Below are 15,027 nucleotides of genomic sequence, written 5' to 3'. Positions count from 1 at the left end.
GCAACAACTTGGTGACTTTGCAATAACAGTGAGTGTAATTTATTGATCTTAATAATTGTTCATACGAAGTCCAATGCGGAACTCGTATCATGAAAAATTTTCCTTTTTGTTTCATCGCAATTGTCCTCATTTTGTGAATGTTGTCTTTTCCAATTAAGAATATGCGAGATTGTAATTGGTAATTGTGTGATAATTGTATCAAACCCTATATCTAAAGAGAAGGTAAGTGACTATAAAGTAGCTAAGCTCAAATTTCGTTGATACAATTTTACTGAATTTTTTTATGGCAACGTGTGTGTAATGTTGCTTATTGAATCGTAGGTTATGTCATTATTACAATGAATCGTCTTCTTTTCAGGATTTGGACGGATGAAAATGTGAGAATTACAAGCAAATAAAGAGAAATATAGTTGTTTTAGTGACTTGTAATGGTAAAAATGAGTGAATAAATAAAAGTATTACCTGCATCAAGAGAGTCTATATATTACATGATTTGGTTCGACCTTCTTTCCGCTGTTGCAAACTCCACAGTAAATCTAAACCATTTCTCTTTTCTTGAGCTCAGGCCTTCCCTCAACCGCGAAGCATAGATTTCTCAAAATGAAGATTTATAAGGCTATAAGCAGCGAATGTGAGATTATTCTATGTCGTTTCTGTCTGCTAATCAACAAATTTCGCCTCACATGCAATATAATAATGAATATTTATTGTAGAAATTTTTTATAAGATGAAAGATGCCAACTCTCAGCGAGAATCAGGCTTTATTTCAGAATAATGGATAGTTTGATTCCTTGTTATTTCATGTTTGAATAAAATTTTAAATTTATTTTGCATATTCAGTTATATAAAGAAAGGTTAAATAAGGAATGTCTAAAAGCTTTCTCACAACCGATAAACATAATCATTATCATGCATTTTGACATTGTATTTCACGCAGTCAAATGATTAATTAATTTCATTTCAACATGATATATAATTCTCACGTATTTTATCTTTTTTAACTATAATGTACCATCTCAATAAGGCAGTTCGTGTGTTATCAGTTGTACATACTCATTATATCATGCTAATATTACCATCCGAGCCTAAATCTTCGTTATAATTCATCGGAAAACAGACATTTCGTTGATCAATCGAACCTTTTTTATCTCATGCAATCATTTATCTATAGCAAATTGGAAATTTGAAAACAACAAACATTTAAACTGCAAAGATTCATCTATATAATAGACGGATATATGTATCTTCATGAAATTGAGTATACATATTCCTATAAACACCCTTAATGCATGTTATTTCCAAAATCAATTGTTTTTTGATTAATGACTGATCAAAACGCCATTGCTTTCAATTTAAAAACCAATTGGCTTTTAATTTCAAGGAGACGATCATCCTGAGTTGAATACATAATCGTAGCTAAATATTCGAATGAAAAACCATTTATTTTAGTAATTTTTAAAACAACTAGCAATTATAGCTTGTATGTAAATTCTGATATCATTGACATTGGTTCCACACGCCTGGACATAAAAAGCCGTGTTCTTTTCACCGTCCTGCATTTCACGATAGCATTTTGATCTGAGAGTTCAAAGAAAAGTTTTCATTTTGTGTGAGAGATTTCGGAGAAAAAGTCATCGTTTTTCAGCAGTTTGAAAGATGAAGTTCAGAAACGTGTTCTTGTTGCTCTTTGCCTTATTGGCAATCTCGTTTGCTTTACCCTCGAACGTGGAGGAAAATGAGGAGCATTCGGCCAGGTATGTGAAATCCTGCAACGATACCTCTGGCGTAGACATTGCTTTCTTTGTTCTTCTTTATATCCAGAGCAAAAACATCCAGTTTAATAAATTATTACACGGAAACAGGACAAGATGTTTTCTGGCCCTCTGAAGGTGGTCATGCATGCACATGCAACCAGGAAACTTCTGATTCAACTTAAAAATGTCTCGTCGGCAGTCTTAATTTACGGGTTTCAGTTTCGTTTCTTTTAGCAACGGCGAAGCAGATGAAGAAAAAAGATTATTTGGCTTTGTGGCTAGAAAAGGATTGGGTTATGCGATCAAGGCTGTTTGCAAATATGGACGCTGTAAGTGATTTTATGAATAACGAATCTTCGATTGTCGATTGCTTTCCTGATTTTTTCATTTGTTTTAAATCTTGCATTTATGTTTAGTACCCGCTAACATCAAAGGTCTATGCGATGATTGTCTTCACTTAATGGGAGATGAAGGTGGGTATGGAGTAAATATAGTGTGAGGCTGTAAGCTCTGTAGTTATATATCTGGATGGAGAAATATGTATCGGACCCGGTTGTATAAATTAAACTTTTAACTAGATTTTGCGTTGTTAATTTCTCATTTTAAGCGATTCTAATTGACCAATTCCATCACTAACCATAGTGAAACCTTAACTACCTTTTTATTAACCTCGTTGAGTCGAAACTCCCCCAATTCATTTTTTTTCCTAATGCAAAGAAATCACATTTCAGCTTTTTTGCGTTGTTTTTAGCGAAAAATTTTCAACGCCCGTTACTTAATTTATTATTCTGCCTTCGTTGTCGATAGGAATGGTTTTTCTATCCAGTACATTATCAGATCAGTGACACTGTTTGTTCTTGTAGAGGCAAAAGTCGAGGAGGAAAAAAGAGGGTGGTTCAGGCGGCGCAGGCGTAGACGCAGAGGGTGGTTCAGTCGGCGCAGGCGCAGATCCAGTGGGTCAGTGCGGTCTGCAGTTTGCAAGTTGAAAAGCGCGGTGAAGAAAGTCTGCAACGGTATGTTTGGTATATTATGGTACAACATGTACATTATGATACATTATGGTACAACCCTGTATATTACTTGTATGGGAAATCACAACTTATTTTGTGCAATATTTCTTTTAAAGGATTTCTAATTAAGCACGCAATCAAAAAATTGCAAATGTGTTAAGAGATTCATTTAAAAGGTGACCGCATATGATATAATTTAGATATATATCTATATATATATATAATAGTTAAATTTATTTGACTTCTCTTTCTTCCAATTATTTATCTATCGTATAATCTTTACCTAACAAAATCGTATAATCTTTACCCTAACAAACTAGGATTTGGGCCGAAGAAAAGTGTAAAAGTTACAAAGCAATCAAAAAGAAATATTATAGTTGATTTATAGCGCCTTGTAACGGTAGAGGTGAATAAATAAAAGTAGTATCTGCATCAAGATTGTTTAGGATTTATTTCAGCTTCGCAGGACCACCGTTTTAAAACCCAGGGGTTTCTCACTTCCACCTGTGCCAGCGAAAAATTTAAAACAATTTCCCATTTCATTGTCGTCAGTTAACATTCTGTAAGCAGTTTCTATATTTGTGACTTGTTCAACACTTGCTTTCTTGAGCAGAACCTAATGAAAGATCAACAAAAATGGCAAGAAATCCGGCGTACGTCAAGGAGACTGGTTCGTCGCGTTGTGATGTGACTTTGTATTTCTGTAACAAGTGAAATATAGCTTTGTCAATCAACAAGACGTTTCTAAAATATCCCTACCTGTTTTCGAACATCAATTCCCATCGCTTTTAGAAAATCCTGTTGCCTTACGGGACCAAATGTCGAAACTAAAAACAGATAATTCACCATGAAAATTCGTTCACGTTGCATGCGCTTTTGACTTTATACGTTTCGAGTGTGGTTTTTTTCTAACAAACTATATTCACAATATGACGTCAAAAAGTAGAAATTTGATTAAATGGGAGGCAATGAATTTGAACAAAATAGATCTATACCTTTATATTGAGAAAATATTTCTTTTAAAGCCGAGAAATCAACATTTGAAGTGAGATCAGAATGACCTGGCTCAAAGAGTGGATGTACAAGTTGATGGTTTTGAAAGGCCTGCAAAAAATAATCAGTTATTGTTGATCTCGGTCGGTTAGGGTGGCTTCGGGTGGTTCCCGCTCATGTGCGAGAAATCTATTAGCATTTTCATCACTATAATTTGGTGTTACTTTCTCTAAAGCTCTGTGTTCATTGCTTAACTGTTTGTTGTCCGATTATCTAACGCAGGCAATTCAGTCGCGGGCTTCAGAATTGAACTCTTTCATTTGAAACCATATATTCTCTTATGCCGTGTTATCCTTACCCGCAAGGTGTTCCTCTCGCTGTCAACATCGCCATAATCAACAATCAGTGAAGAACCGCCATGTTTTTTAATGTTTTGTGCCATTTCCTCAACGATTACTTGAGCCTGAGGTCGGATCTCAATTTTGTCTGCTTTAAGATCTTTGCCTTTGGGCAGCAAAACAGATGCCGGCGTGTTTGAAGGCGCCAGACAGAACTTCAAGTGATGCGGTCTAAAATATTTTAAACCCGAATTGAGCGCAAACAAATCCTAAATCAGCTGTGCCTGATTGCACTCAAATTTCAACAATAAAATAATCGCAAAAAATCGATCGTGCGATAGTTTATTTTGAGTAAGAGTCCGTCTTTACCCGTCTTCATCTACGTCCACCATTACCTCACGCCATCCATGTCGAGTCCTCTAAAATATCAAATCATATGTATACACATATTGCTCATATCCCAGTCATAATTTGTACACGAAATGAGTATCTTTCATCTATTCATCTGACCTGAAATTCATGTATGGGAAGCGCGTCAAAGAACTCGTGTGCCAGGTAAAACGAACAACCTAAGCAAAAAAAACCCAACCAGTTTTCCATTTGTAAATAGTCTTTAAATGTGCACATTTACATCGCATTTTTGAGATTTTGTGCGCTTTAAAGTGAGAAAAGATTTGGGAGGCCAGTGCTGAAGAGGCATATCATTGAATGAAAAGATCAGGAGATGATATGGAGTCACTTGAGTGTTGGTAGTCAGGAAGATGGAAGGATAGTTCGAGACTGCATGCATGGGCTGGTCAAACACGCTAATAAACGCAGACCTTTTGGCACATCTGAGATATCATGATGCCACGTTACTGGTATGCCATCTTTGGTTGTGTTGCTGTTCATAGGCTTTAGAAATAAATGAATTACATTAATTTTACGCACGATTTTTGCTTATCATAAACAGATATCTTACCACGTCTTGCTTCTGATCGCTAATGCATAAAATTTTTTTCTGCATTTCTCTCATTGCAGGACTGATCTCAACAAGATGCAAGCTCAGATGTTCTGAAATTCTACCCAATCTGGCGAAAACCTAGTTTGAAAACAGGCTGAATAAATTACTGAGAAGATATGTTGTGTCCACTGGGTCCTGGTTTGTAAATCAAGCGAGCAAAATATATATTTTTTACCCGGAGAATATCTGAAATAAGTGTTCCACGCCCAGGACCTAGTTCAACAAACTGGATGTCCCGCGGTGAACCATTATAAAGCCATCTTTCGTAGAACCAAATACCTATTAACTGAAGGAATGGATGGGTGATGGAATGAGACAAAGACCAGCTTATGGTTAACCAATCGGAAATGATGCTTTTTTACTGACGGTGAACTATAGCATCATAACAAGTTTTGTACCTCTCCGAAAATCTGACTGATTTCAGGCGATGTTATAAAATCTCCCTCCAAACCAAATACATCTTTCTTCATGTAATAACCCTGAGAAGAAAAGTAGGAAAACTCATTGCTCTCATAGTAATACGTACACCAGATGAGGGATGAATTTCGTGCGGTGTAATACGAACTGAGCCGTTCTTTCCTTCTAACGATAGAGGTGTCCGTCGGGTTGTTAATTTCTATATATACCACATACAAATATTGCATTGGATAGTTTATCGTGCAACTAAAAGAGCTGTTTTGTGTTTAAGTCCAAAGATCAACGGGCTGTGCATGAGACAGCCGATTCTTGGCTTACTCAGCATCGCTTCTTCTGCCCCGCATCAAAGACGCAACTGCTGCAGAGAAAAAATGCATGTAAAGTTCGTTTACCACGAGAGGATGGGAGAGGACTTCCTTCATATACTCTGCCACCGTGATAGGCCCCGAGAACTACATAAAAATGAGAAACAATGACATGTACGCAAAAAATGTAGAGTGTACTAGCTGTGCTAGCCATTTATCTAGAGCCGGATTTATCCTAATCTGTGTTAGGAATTTATTTTATGGATTTATCGTCATTCTAATTAAATATTATCTTAAAACCAATTAACACCACGTGCCAATACAAAACAGTATAATTATATAACATTACGGAACTCATAGTAACGCTTTCTATTGTATTTGTAAATAAAATGAGTATTTTTTCACAAATCAGCATGCAGAACAAAAAAGCGTGTTCTGTGAGTTCTACAATTATGACGTCGGACGTCCGTCCTCCACCTGGTATGGTTTAGCGCATAAAAACATGACTGTTAAAAATTGTTTAAAATTCACGAGAGAAATTTCTGTTTAACTTGAAGTTGTATTTCCAAGGATCATCATGGATAGCAAAAAAGGTAAACTAGCTGTGGACATTATTTTAGAAAGAATTATCCAGGAAAATGTTCAAAGTTGCATGAACCAGTGATGTGTGAAAGCAAGCAGGTGTAAAATGATTGGACATTTCCCTTCATGAATTTATCTACCTTGATTTTAGCTTTGAGTTCCTTTACTAACTCAGTTTCTCTGGATTTTGATGCATTGGTATGTAGTTTCCGTAGACACTTTTTAAATTTAATATTGAACACGTAGGGATAATGAATGAACCCTAAAGTGATTGTGAGAAAAAGTAATGTAGGTTATGATGAGAATATAAGCAATTCATCTGGACTATCACCATATATAATGATGGCAATCCTCCAGTAACATATGCAATTGTTTATAGTGGTATTCAAAATAGAATACCAAATCTTTTCGCACTGGTTAACTAGCAAGCTCGTTAACTAGCAAGCTGGTTAACACAAGTTACTGGCAGATATGATTTTATTTCCCGGATTACCAAACAGTCATATTTTGGTGACAATTAAAATCATTTAGCAATAGATGGAACTGTAGTATTAAAATACTACATATGCATTACTAGACAGATATAGCAAGTCTTACTGTTCTTAGTCGTATCTAACATCCTCCTCAACCCACAAATCATCATAGAGAGGTGGAAACTAAACTATAATATTATAAAAAATCACATTTTGTTATTTTTTAATAGTAAAATACTGATATCCACTATCTATATGTACTTCAGCATGGGATAGGAATAAGTCATGCTTACATCAAGTAACGTGGGTTATTTAATAACATGGACGATTTTCAAAATGTCGCGCGTATTTTGAGGACATTTTTTTATAATTTGAGAGCTGAAAAAGGTTCTGGAATGCTTTTCACCTTGCCGGAGATATCGCGTAAGTACCAAAGCGTGTTAAGATTTGTTCACTGTTATTACTTGTTGCGTGCTGTACGTTGTATGTACCATGTACAACTATTGCTTGGAAGACCAAATAATTTGCCAAAACACGTGGAATTGTATTTTGTGAAAGAGAAACTTTGAATTTAACTTTCCGTCATTTATACATTGTATTTTGTGAAAGAGAACTATTGTCAGAAGTGCGCAATTTCCAGCTAGGAAAGTTTGAAAATTGTGCATTTGAAGGGAAAGTGTCTACTAAGAAATATTCTGTTGAATTTTGAAGCTCTGAAACCGAATAGAGCTCTCCATCATTTACCCCAAAAAACTACCTAGAAACTTGCTGTGAGGGATACGTCTAATGGACCATTCTCATCATGACGTCAAGCACCGAATGTCTGTGGCTATACACAAATTTGAGTTGTTTATAGTTATGCCATAGGTTATGCAGAGCATTACCACAGTGAGCTTGAAAGGTTAAGCTTTCTGGTGGGTGAAAAAGAGCTTAAATCCTTCTGAAGCCCCATAATGTATGTTAATCTAATTAATGTGAAAATTTTTAATAAATGACTCTCAAATCTTAATTACTTAACACATGATCATAAAAAACACATTATGTTTGTTGTAATATACAAATATGTTCAGAATTTCCTCCAAGTCTATTATTAGGGAGTATAAAGCGTTAGTATTTAGTAGAGTGTGATGTTCAGTTTCCAGATGAAAATTTCCACTCATGTCAAAACTCTGACATAGGTTCACTAAATTTCAAACTACATTTCCTGTAAAAGGCCAGTTCGAAAGAAGCCATTGTTGGAAACACATGTCTTACAGATCCGAATTTACGAGGAAACTCACAAACCAAACTAAGGACAAGAAACATGATTTACCAAGCTTGATTATTATGTGTTTTTTTTTAAGATGCATAAACATGTTCTGGTTAACTGAACATCTTGTGGCCTCCCAACGGTCCACAACATAACTCTAGGCAGTTATTTTAAACATTGCAATAATAGATTGGCTTGATTAAAACTATACGATTAAGATAATTAGGCTTAATATATTATTAATATTATTATTATTATCCTTGTGAAGAGTAGATTAAATTTAAATTTCTTGAAAATCTGCCGGTTTATGTTTGGTAAATTCTAAAAAATATAGGCACCGGCTTAAATACATATTCCTTTTCTATTGACTTACATGCTGTGGTTAATATTGCCCCTGAAAAATTTTAGGGCCGGTGGGTGCGAAGCTGGTCTGTAGGCCTTGTGGCACCTGTTATAAGGATATTTAAGCAATTGAACTATATTATAGTCTTTTGTTATGTCAAATTTCTTGGACTATTAATAAGTTTTAGATAAGTCTTCTCTTCCATCCCAACTTTATAGCCAGCCTTTGTCTCTTCAAAATTGTCCCCACCCCCCGGGGTATTTGAAGTCTTTGACTCACCCTGGGTAGTCACGAGCGCTTTGACAAGTCACATCACGTGTGCTTCAAGGCTAACGAATGACTTTTAAAGTGTGCTCTTGTATTTTTTCCTGTCACTAGACAGCAGATTCCGATTTGGGATTTTGTCCATTCCCGCCTCGACTAAACCACATCATATTCATGGCCTCGGCGGCAAAGGGGTCGTTTTTAAAGTTCTCCGCAGCAGTTTCCCTAATTCCGTTACTATTTGGTTGCTCGTTTGGGCTAGTTTGAGTATTTTTCTTGTTTATTGGAACAGGACTGTCTACGGTTTCTTGTTCGGCCAGCGGGGCTCTCTTCCGCGGACTAGACGCCGTGCGTGGTCTACTGATTCTCGATGCTGGTCTGCTCTCGTTTTTTATCTGTTTTTCCTCCCAGACGTCATCTTTTTCCGGTTTTTCTTCGCTCGAATACTTGTGGAATTTCTCTTTTTCTTTCCTCGCTTGTACTCGTTTCTGCCAATCCCGGAAGGCTCTCTGGAGGCGTATCGCTGCGGCCGTCTCTTGCTTGTATCTTTGAAGGATCGTGTAAAGTTTAGGCGTCTGTTGTCGTTGCGGGAACGAGGACTGGAAACGATCCTCAAACTTCTCGTACATATTTCGTTTATCATCCTCGGTCAATTCCTCCATATCGCCTATAACCCGTTTAACCAACGCCAACATCAAATCAAGACAGTGGACCATATCTCCTTGTCTCACTGGGACATTCAACGCTGCTGCTTCTTCTTCGTTCGGTTTTGGGATTCGCAAGGGCGGATCAAGTGCGTCCAAGAAGTGGGTAACATCGCGGTAGTGAATGAACTGTGTTGCTTCTGGGTCGTAGGTCTCCCATGTTGTGATATACGCGTCCATATCTTCCTCGCACAAGCCAATTTCGTCTTGTTGTTGGGCTTCGTTGAAGTTCTCTAAGATTACTGCTATGTACATGTTTACAGTCACGAGGAATATTAGGAGGATATAACTGACAAAGTAGACAACCGCTAGCCATGGTGTACCGCAGTTACCATTTGGTAGTCCAGCTCTGGGCGTTGGATCGCAGTCCGGGGGCGTGATCATCATCGGCTCAAGAATTGTATTCCAGCCAGCGGCAGTCGCGATGCGGAATAACAGAAGGAGACTGGAGAAGAATGTATGGAAATTCACAACGTCATCAAGGTATCCCGTGTGCTTAATGTTACCCCACAATGACATGCCGATGCAGGCGTAGATGAACATGAAGAGAAAGAGCAGGCAGCCAATGTTTGCCAATCCAGGCAGCGATTTCACCAAGGCAAAAAGAAGACTGCGGATACCTTTGGCACTCTCGAAGAATCGTAACAGTCGTGCTAAGCGAAAGACGCGCACAACCCGAAGCAATCCAGGAGAAAATGGCATGGTAATTTCATACGAGGCAAGAACGATTTCTAAAGAGAAAATATTGGATGCTTTCATTTGAAATTCAAATCAAGTTGTATCTTACTAATCATGTGCCATCAACTTGCATTACATGCAGAGTCTTGTCTACTTTGGTTTTGGTTGAAATGCCGTAACTAACCTGTGATAGAAAATATGACAATAGTAAAATCGAAGAGATTCCATCCAGACTTGAAGTACTCAAATTTCAATGCCAACAAACGCAGTATCGCTTCGATAATGAACAAGATTGTGAAGATATAATTGAGGTAGTCCAGTCCTTTAGTAAATCCATCTGACTGGTGATGGTGCTCCCCCATCATCGTATATATTCAACATAATTATCGCCATGATGAAGAATTCGAAGGACCGACTCTGAATCAAGTCGTATATCTTTCCCCTCCATTCCGCCTTAAACAGAAACGTGTTTGCAATTCATAATTTTGTGGTTGCAGTTTCAATATAAAGTAGGGCCACTGTTATTGTTACCGTTCGGATGTGTTTCATCGGTTTGTAAATGTTATTATTAACCAGTGTTATACTACCTGGTGGGAAACGAGTTCTATTGTTTGTTCGTCATTCATTATTTGTTTCTCTCGTTATTGTTGTTCTTGTGTAGTTTCTTACCTTGGGTCTTTTGGGTGTTTTCCGTGGCTTCTTCATATATGTGCGACAAACAGTGTTCACCCAAATTCTCTGGTTGGGTGTTAGAAACATGCCCATTGCATCGCTGTCTTCGTACTAAAGTTCGATAGAAAAAAGTTGAGTAAATTGGAGAGCAAATGATGTTGAAATTGGAGAGCAAATGTTGTTGAGATTGGAGAGCAAATGATGTTGAAATTGGAGAGCAAATGATGTTGAAATTGGAGCACAAATGATGATGAGATTGGAGAGCAAATGTTGTTGAAATTGGAGAGCAAATGATGTTGAAATTGGAGAGCAAATTATATTTAGATTGTCTTTACCTGTTGTTTGAGTTTGCTGAAATTCTCAATGACGACCCCAACGAAAAGATTCAAGATGAAAAACGATCCCAATGTGATAAAGATTACATAGAATATGTTCATGGCATAGTTATTGTCTTGTATGGGTTGTTCATCGATCTGCAAAGAATACATACACGTTTCAATATCTATCATTCACTGGATTGTTGTGAATTGTTGACTACTAAAATTGCGAGTAACTTACCTTAGTAGCATCGACAGAATCGAATATTACTTCCATATAACCTTCGAGTGTTGCCTGAAAGTAAGGACGGGTTAAGTAAACTCCTCTACACTGTATGGTATTATATTTTAGCACACTCTAAAAGTTTATCAAATGTGCAGGCTAGATCTTCGCGGGTATTTGGCGACGGAACTCTTTCTAGCTGTGGTGCTCTTCTTCCTTCTCGCTTACATCAATGACAAATCTATGGATGGTCTAACCTGACAAATCTATGGCTGGTCTATCCTGACAAATCTATGGCTGCACTACAGTTGGATATATCTTATACAAAATGCGCACAACTTTGAATACGTACAACTTGGAATAAAGCAAGAAAACCGTCCAAAGCGCTGTTGAAATGGATCTTCCTGTTTATCCATCGATTGCCATTCACTGTTGCATTCTCTAAACAATGCGTTTTGTCTGGAATATCCGAAGCATCCCATTGTTGCCCGCTCACATCAACACATCTGTAAAACTTTCCGCCAAAGAACTGGTATCCCATAATTGAGAAAATCAGCCAGAACACCATGCAGACTAGCACCACATTTCCTATTGCTGGTAGCGATAACACAAGAGAATTGATAACAACCTGCAAGAAACCAAATGTCAGGCAGTTAGTGCTTATAACTCTGTTGCTTCGATCCCCAACTTTCGTTAGAGAATGAAATAGCTCCTAACCTTCATTCCCTCAAATTTTGACACAGCACGAAGCGGTCTAAGAGCACGCAAAGAACGGAGAGCGTTGAGATTCTCGTTACCAAACAGCGTCGCAACTGATATCTGAAAATTTTAAATGATATCAAACATCAATACGAGATTGAACCTTACGGCAAGTATAGAGTACATTGGAGGTGGAGTTCAAGTGAAGTCACTCAGTTGAAAGTCAAGATAGGCTAAAGTTGACGGGCGTAACAACCATGGATGCTCTCCCAAAGGTTATAATGCAAAAATTGTACTTACAGCCACAATGAAGACATCCAGTAAATTCCAAAAACTTGTGAAATATCCAACAACGCCGTAGCCAATGAGCTTCAAAAGAAACTCCAAACCAAAGATGACAGCGAAGAAATAATTGGAGTACTCTAAAATAGCTTTCAGTGTTGGACGATTTGGCAGATAAACATCCTCAAAGGCCTGTAATAATGCAACAACGATTATTCAAGGACATCTTTAATCATATTTCGAGCCAACTTTTGATGCGGATTGATGTTATGTATGTTTAAACGCGAACTTTGGTAAATGCAAACAAATAATCTAGTGATTTGCATTCGTACGGAACTGATACGAAAAGAAATTTGGTTTACTTTAACATTAGACATCCAAGAAACAAGCACTTACCAGAGACAGACTGCTGACGACGATCAGAAATAGGATGAACGATTCAAAATACTTGTGCTCCACAAAGAAGTTGATCTTTGTTCGAATTGTTGTCCAAAGTTTTCGTATCTTGGATGTTCTGAAACCAGACGAGCACACGCAGCAGATTCCGTCGTTGTAACAGAAACCAGGGTAACAATCTGGTGCAACAGGCAGACCATCTTCACCCTGGACCATCATTGTCGGGCGTCGACTTCCGCGAATTGAGCTGTTGCGCGCCTGGAAACCCGGCCCGATCGAGCTTTGAACGGATTCGCGTCGACTAAGACTTGCCGAGGATTGGCTTACGCCAGACAATCGTCTATCAAGTTCCAACGCTGATCCTGAAACAAATTTACAACATGTTGTGTTATTTCTTAACGGAAGGAAATAAAATATGTAGTTGATGACCTAATAAGTTAATCACGGAGCATGCTGACCCATGGTAATCAGAGAGGCGTTCATCGATCAGTTTGCTCTCTGTCCGCATTTCCCAGGCTCCCTGTCCGCATGTCCAGGGTCCGTGTCCGCATATTACCTTTGTGTGAGTTGCCATTAGGTACGCCATGACCCCCGTTGCCATTAGCAACATTCAAACGATCAGTGGACTCCGTCTTATCGAAAGGAATACCATTGTTCTTCGTTTGCACTGTCTCGTCTACAACGACGCTGACCGGAAATGATGGTTGAGAAGGATCGCCGTCGATTGTATTTCCATTTCCTAAACTCCCGGTTTCACTGCGCGTACTCTCCCCAGACCCTGAAACGGACGAATGTGGTAGGTAAAGCTTGAGAATTCTCAGAGGAAATATCCTGTGTGTCTGGGCAATGACAGTGAATAGCGGTACAAATTGGTACCTCTCTTCGATCCTTTACCTGTTCTATATGGAATGCCATTCCCTGTTTCACCACCATTGACCATAGTCATCCCTGTTTCACTCTGTTGGTCCTTCTTGAGGTCATCATCCTCGTTTGATCCAAGATCTTCTTTGGATGTATTAGGAGTCACTCTTCCTTTCTTTTTCCTTTTGAATATAGCAAGCAAGCTGAACTTCTTTTTCTTCTTCTTTTTCTTTTCCTTGTTTTCCTGAAATTATAATCAATAACGAAACGATCAATTCATGATCAATGAATGAATCGTCGATGGGTATACACCGATCTATAATCACTCAAGTGACTATCGATATTATTTTATGATATGATTATTTACACACATCAATCGATAATCGTTTAATCAATCAATCGATAATCGATTATCATCGTACCTCGTCTTCACCCAAAGAATCTCCACCAAAGGAGCTGAGCAACAGAGCAAGAAAGAGGTTGAGAACAATCCACTGGCCGATAATAAACACGAGCAGAACATAAATGAAGGCATGTTCTCCTGCCGCCCGCATTACATCCCAACATGGTTCAATCCATTTACCGCATATTATTCTAAACACCATCATAAACGATTTCCAAAAGTCTTTGAAGTTCCATCGTGGTATACCCTCAGGAAATATTTCAATCGTGTAGTAGGATCGGAACAATTGCATACCAACCACGGCAAAGATGAACATCAAGATAAGGAGGATGACCGTTATGTTGCCCACGGCGCCAACGCTTTTGCCGATCGTTGCCAATAGATTGCCCATGGTTTTCCAGGATTTTGCCAGTTTGAAAACACGAAGCTGAAATCGAATATATGCGTGTGAAATTTTAGGAAACAGGAATGTTGTAAGCTTGGAATGTATGGGGAAGTGATGAGAAACATGATAGAGAGATTTGTTTTGCCGTGTTTAATTTGTTTCCACAGTTTTCTGAAGCTATTCAAAATCCTGTCACAATGTAGAGCCTAGAAGATCTTAAGCCCACGATGACAAGTGTAGTGTCAAAGTAAACCACACCAAGCGAGATATTTGCAAATTAAGTTGAAAATGGTTTTGACGAAATTTCAACAATTTCTTACGAGAGGAAGGCGATTAATTAACTCCGCTTCAGCCCAAAATAAAATAATAGACTCACCAATCTGAATGTTCTCAATACACTGAGGCCTCCTCCATCACTTCCACCGGCATGTTCCATGGTCAGATCAACGATACTCATTAAAACGATGATTCCATCAAACAGATTCCAAGCTATCTTTACGTATTTTTTTAGCCCGAGCGCTATCAGTTTCAAAATCATCTCCAAGATAAAGACTATTGTGAACGTCTAGAGGAAAAATAGCAAAGAACCATTTAGTCGTGTGATGATCGAACCAGCAACAAATTCGTGTCTCATCTGATTCTTGTAGTTCTGTATTGAAATGAAACTAATCTCTTG

At 38.0% G+C, this 15,027-nt stretch overlaps 3 protein-coding genes across 3 annotated transcripts in view; 1 reads left to right on the top strand and 2 right to left on the bottom strand.

Moving 5' to 3' along the window:
* The first annotated feature begins 1,530 nt into the window (after positions 1-1,530).
* Positions 1,531-3,200, top strand: LOC114542146. The gene is made up of 6 exons (XM_028561895.1): positions 1,531-1,754; positions 1,989-2,083; positions 2,171-2,227; positions 2,618-2,767; positions 2,881-2,940; positions 3,085-3,200. Exons 1-5 carry the CDS (start codon positions 1,657-1,659, stop codon positions 2,922-2,924), a joined length of 444 nt encoding a protein of 147 aa, XP_028417696.1. The 5' UTR covers positions 1,531-1,656; the 3' UTR covers positions 2,925-2,940; positions 3,085-3,200.
* Positions 3,201-3,218: 18 nt separating this feature from the next.
* Positions 3,219-7,091, bottom strand: LOC114542132 (protein arginine methyltransferase NDUFAF7, mitochondrial-like). The gene is made up of 13 exons (XM_028561879.1): positions 7,000-7,091; positions 6,543-6,664; positions 5,908-5,967; positions 5,497-5,577; positions 5,274-5,384; positions 5,057-5,176; positions 4,917-4,989; positions 4,606-4,664; positions 4,465-4,514; positions 4,116-4,326; positions 3,760-3,868; positions 3,524-3,591; positions 3,219-3,380 (listed from the first exon to the last, which is right to left on the bottom strand). Exons 1-13 carry the CDS (start codon positions 7,043-7,045, stop codon positions 3,219-3,221), a joined length of 1,272 nt encoding a protein of 423 aa, XP_028417680.1. The 5' UTR covers positions 7,046-7,091.
* A 1,115-nt stretch (positions 7,092-8,206) lies between these two features.
* Positions 8,207-15,027, bottom strand: part of LOC114542143 (sodium channel protein 1 brain-like) — an 18,979-nt gene continuing 12,158 nt past the window's right edge. The window contains 14 exon segments of the mRNA XM_028561891.1: positions 8,207-10,166; positions 10,298-10,482; positions 10,484-10,566; positions 10,783-10,896; positions 11,121-11,258; positions 11,344-11,397; positions 11,678-11,953; positions 12,043-12,144; positions 12,325-12,498; positions 12,703-13,064; positions 13,259-13,480; positions 13,597-13,807; positions 13,986-14,393; positions 14,728-14,916. Coding sequence (XP_028417692.1) covers positions 8,842-10,166; positions 10,298-10,482; positions 10,484-10,566; positions 10,783-10,896; positions 11,121-11,258; positions 11,344-11,397; positions 11,678-11,953; positions 12,043-12,144; positions 12,325-12,498; positions 12,703-13,064; positions 13,259-13,480; positions 13,597-13,807; positions 13,986-14,393; positions 14,728-14,916 — 3,843 coding nt within the window. The 3' untranslated portion in view covers positions 8,207-8,841.

The sequence above is a fragment of the Dendronephthya gigantea genome, unplaced genomic scaffold, assembly GCF_004324835.1.
Source record: "Dendronephthya gigantea isolate DGI-Jeju-01 unplaced genomic scaffold, DenGig_1.0 000338F, whole genome shotgun sequence".
In the NCBI taxonomy this organism is placed as follows: Eukaryota; Metazoa; Cnidaria; class Anthozoa; order Malacalcyonacea; family Nephtheidae; genus Dendronephthya; species Dendronephthya gigantea.
This window is presented reverse-complemented; position numbering and strand designations above follow the sequence as displayed.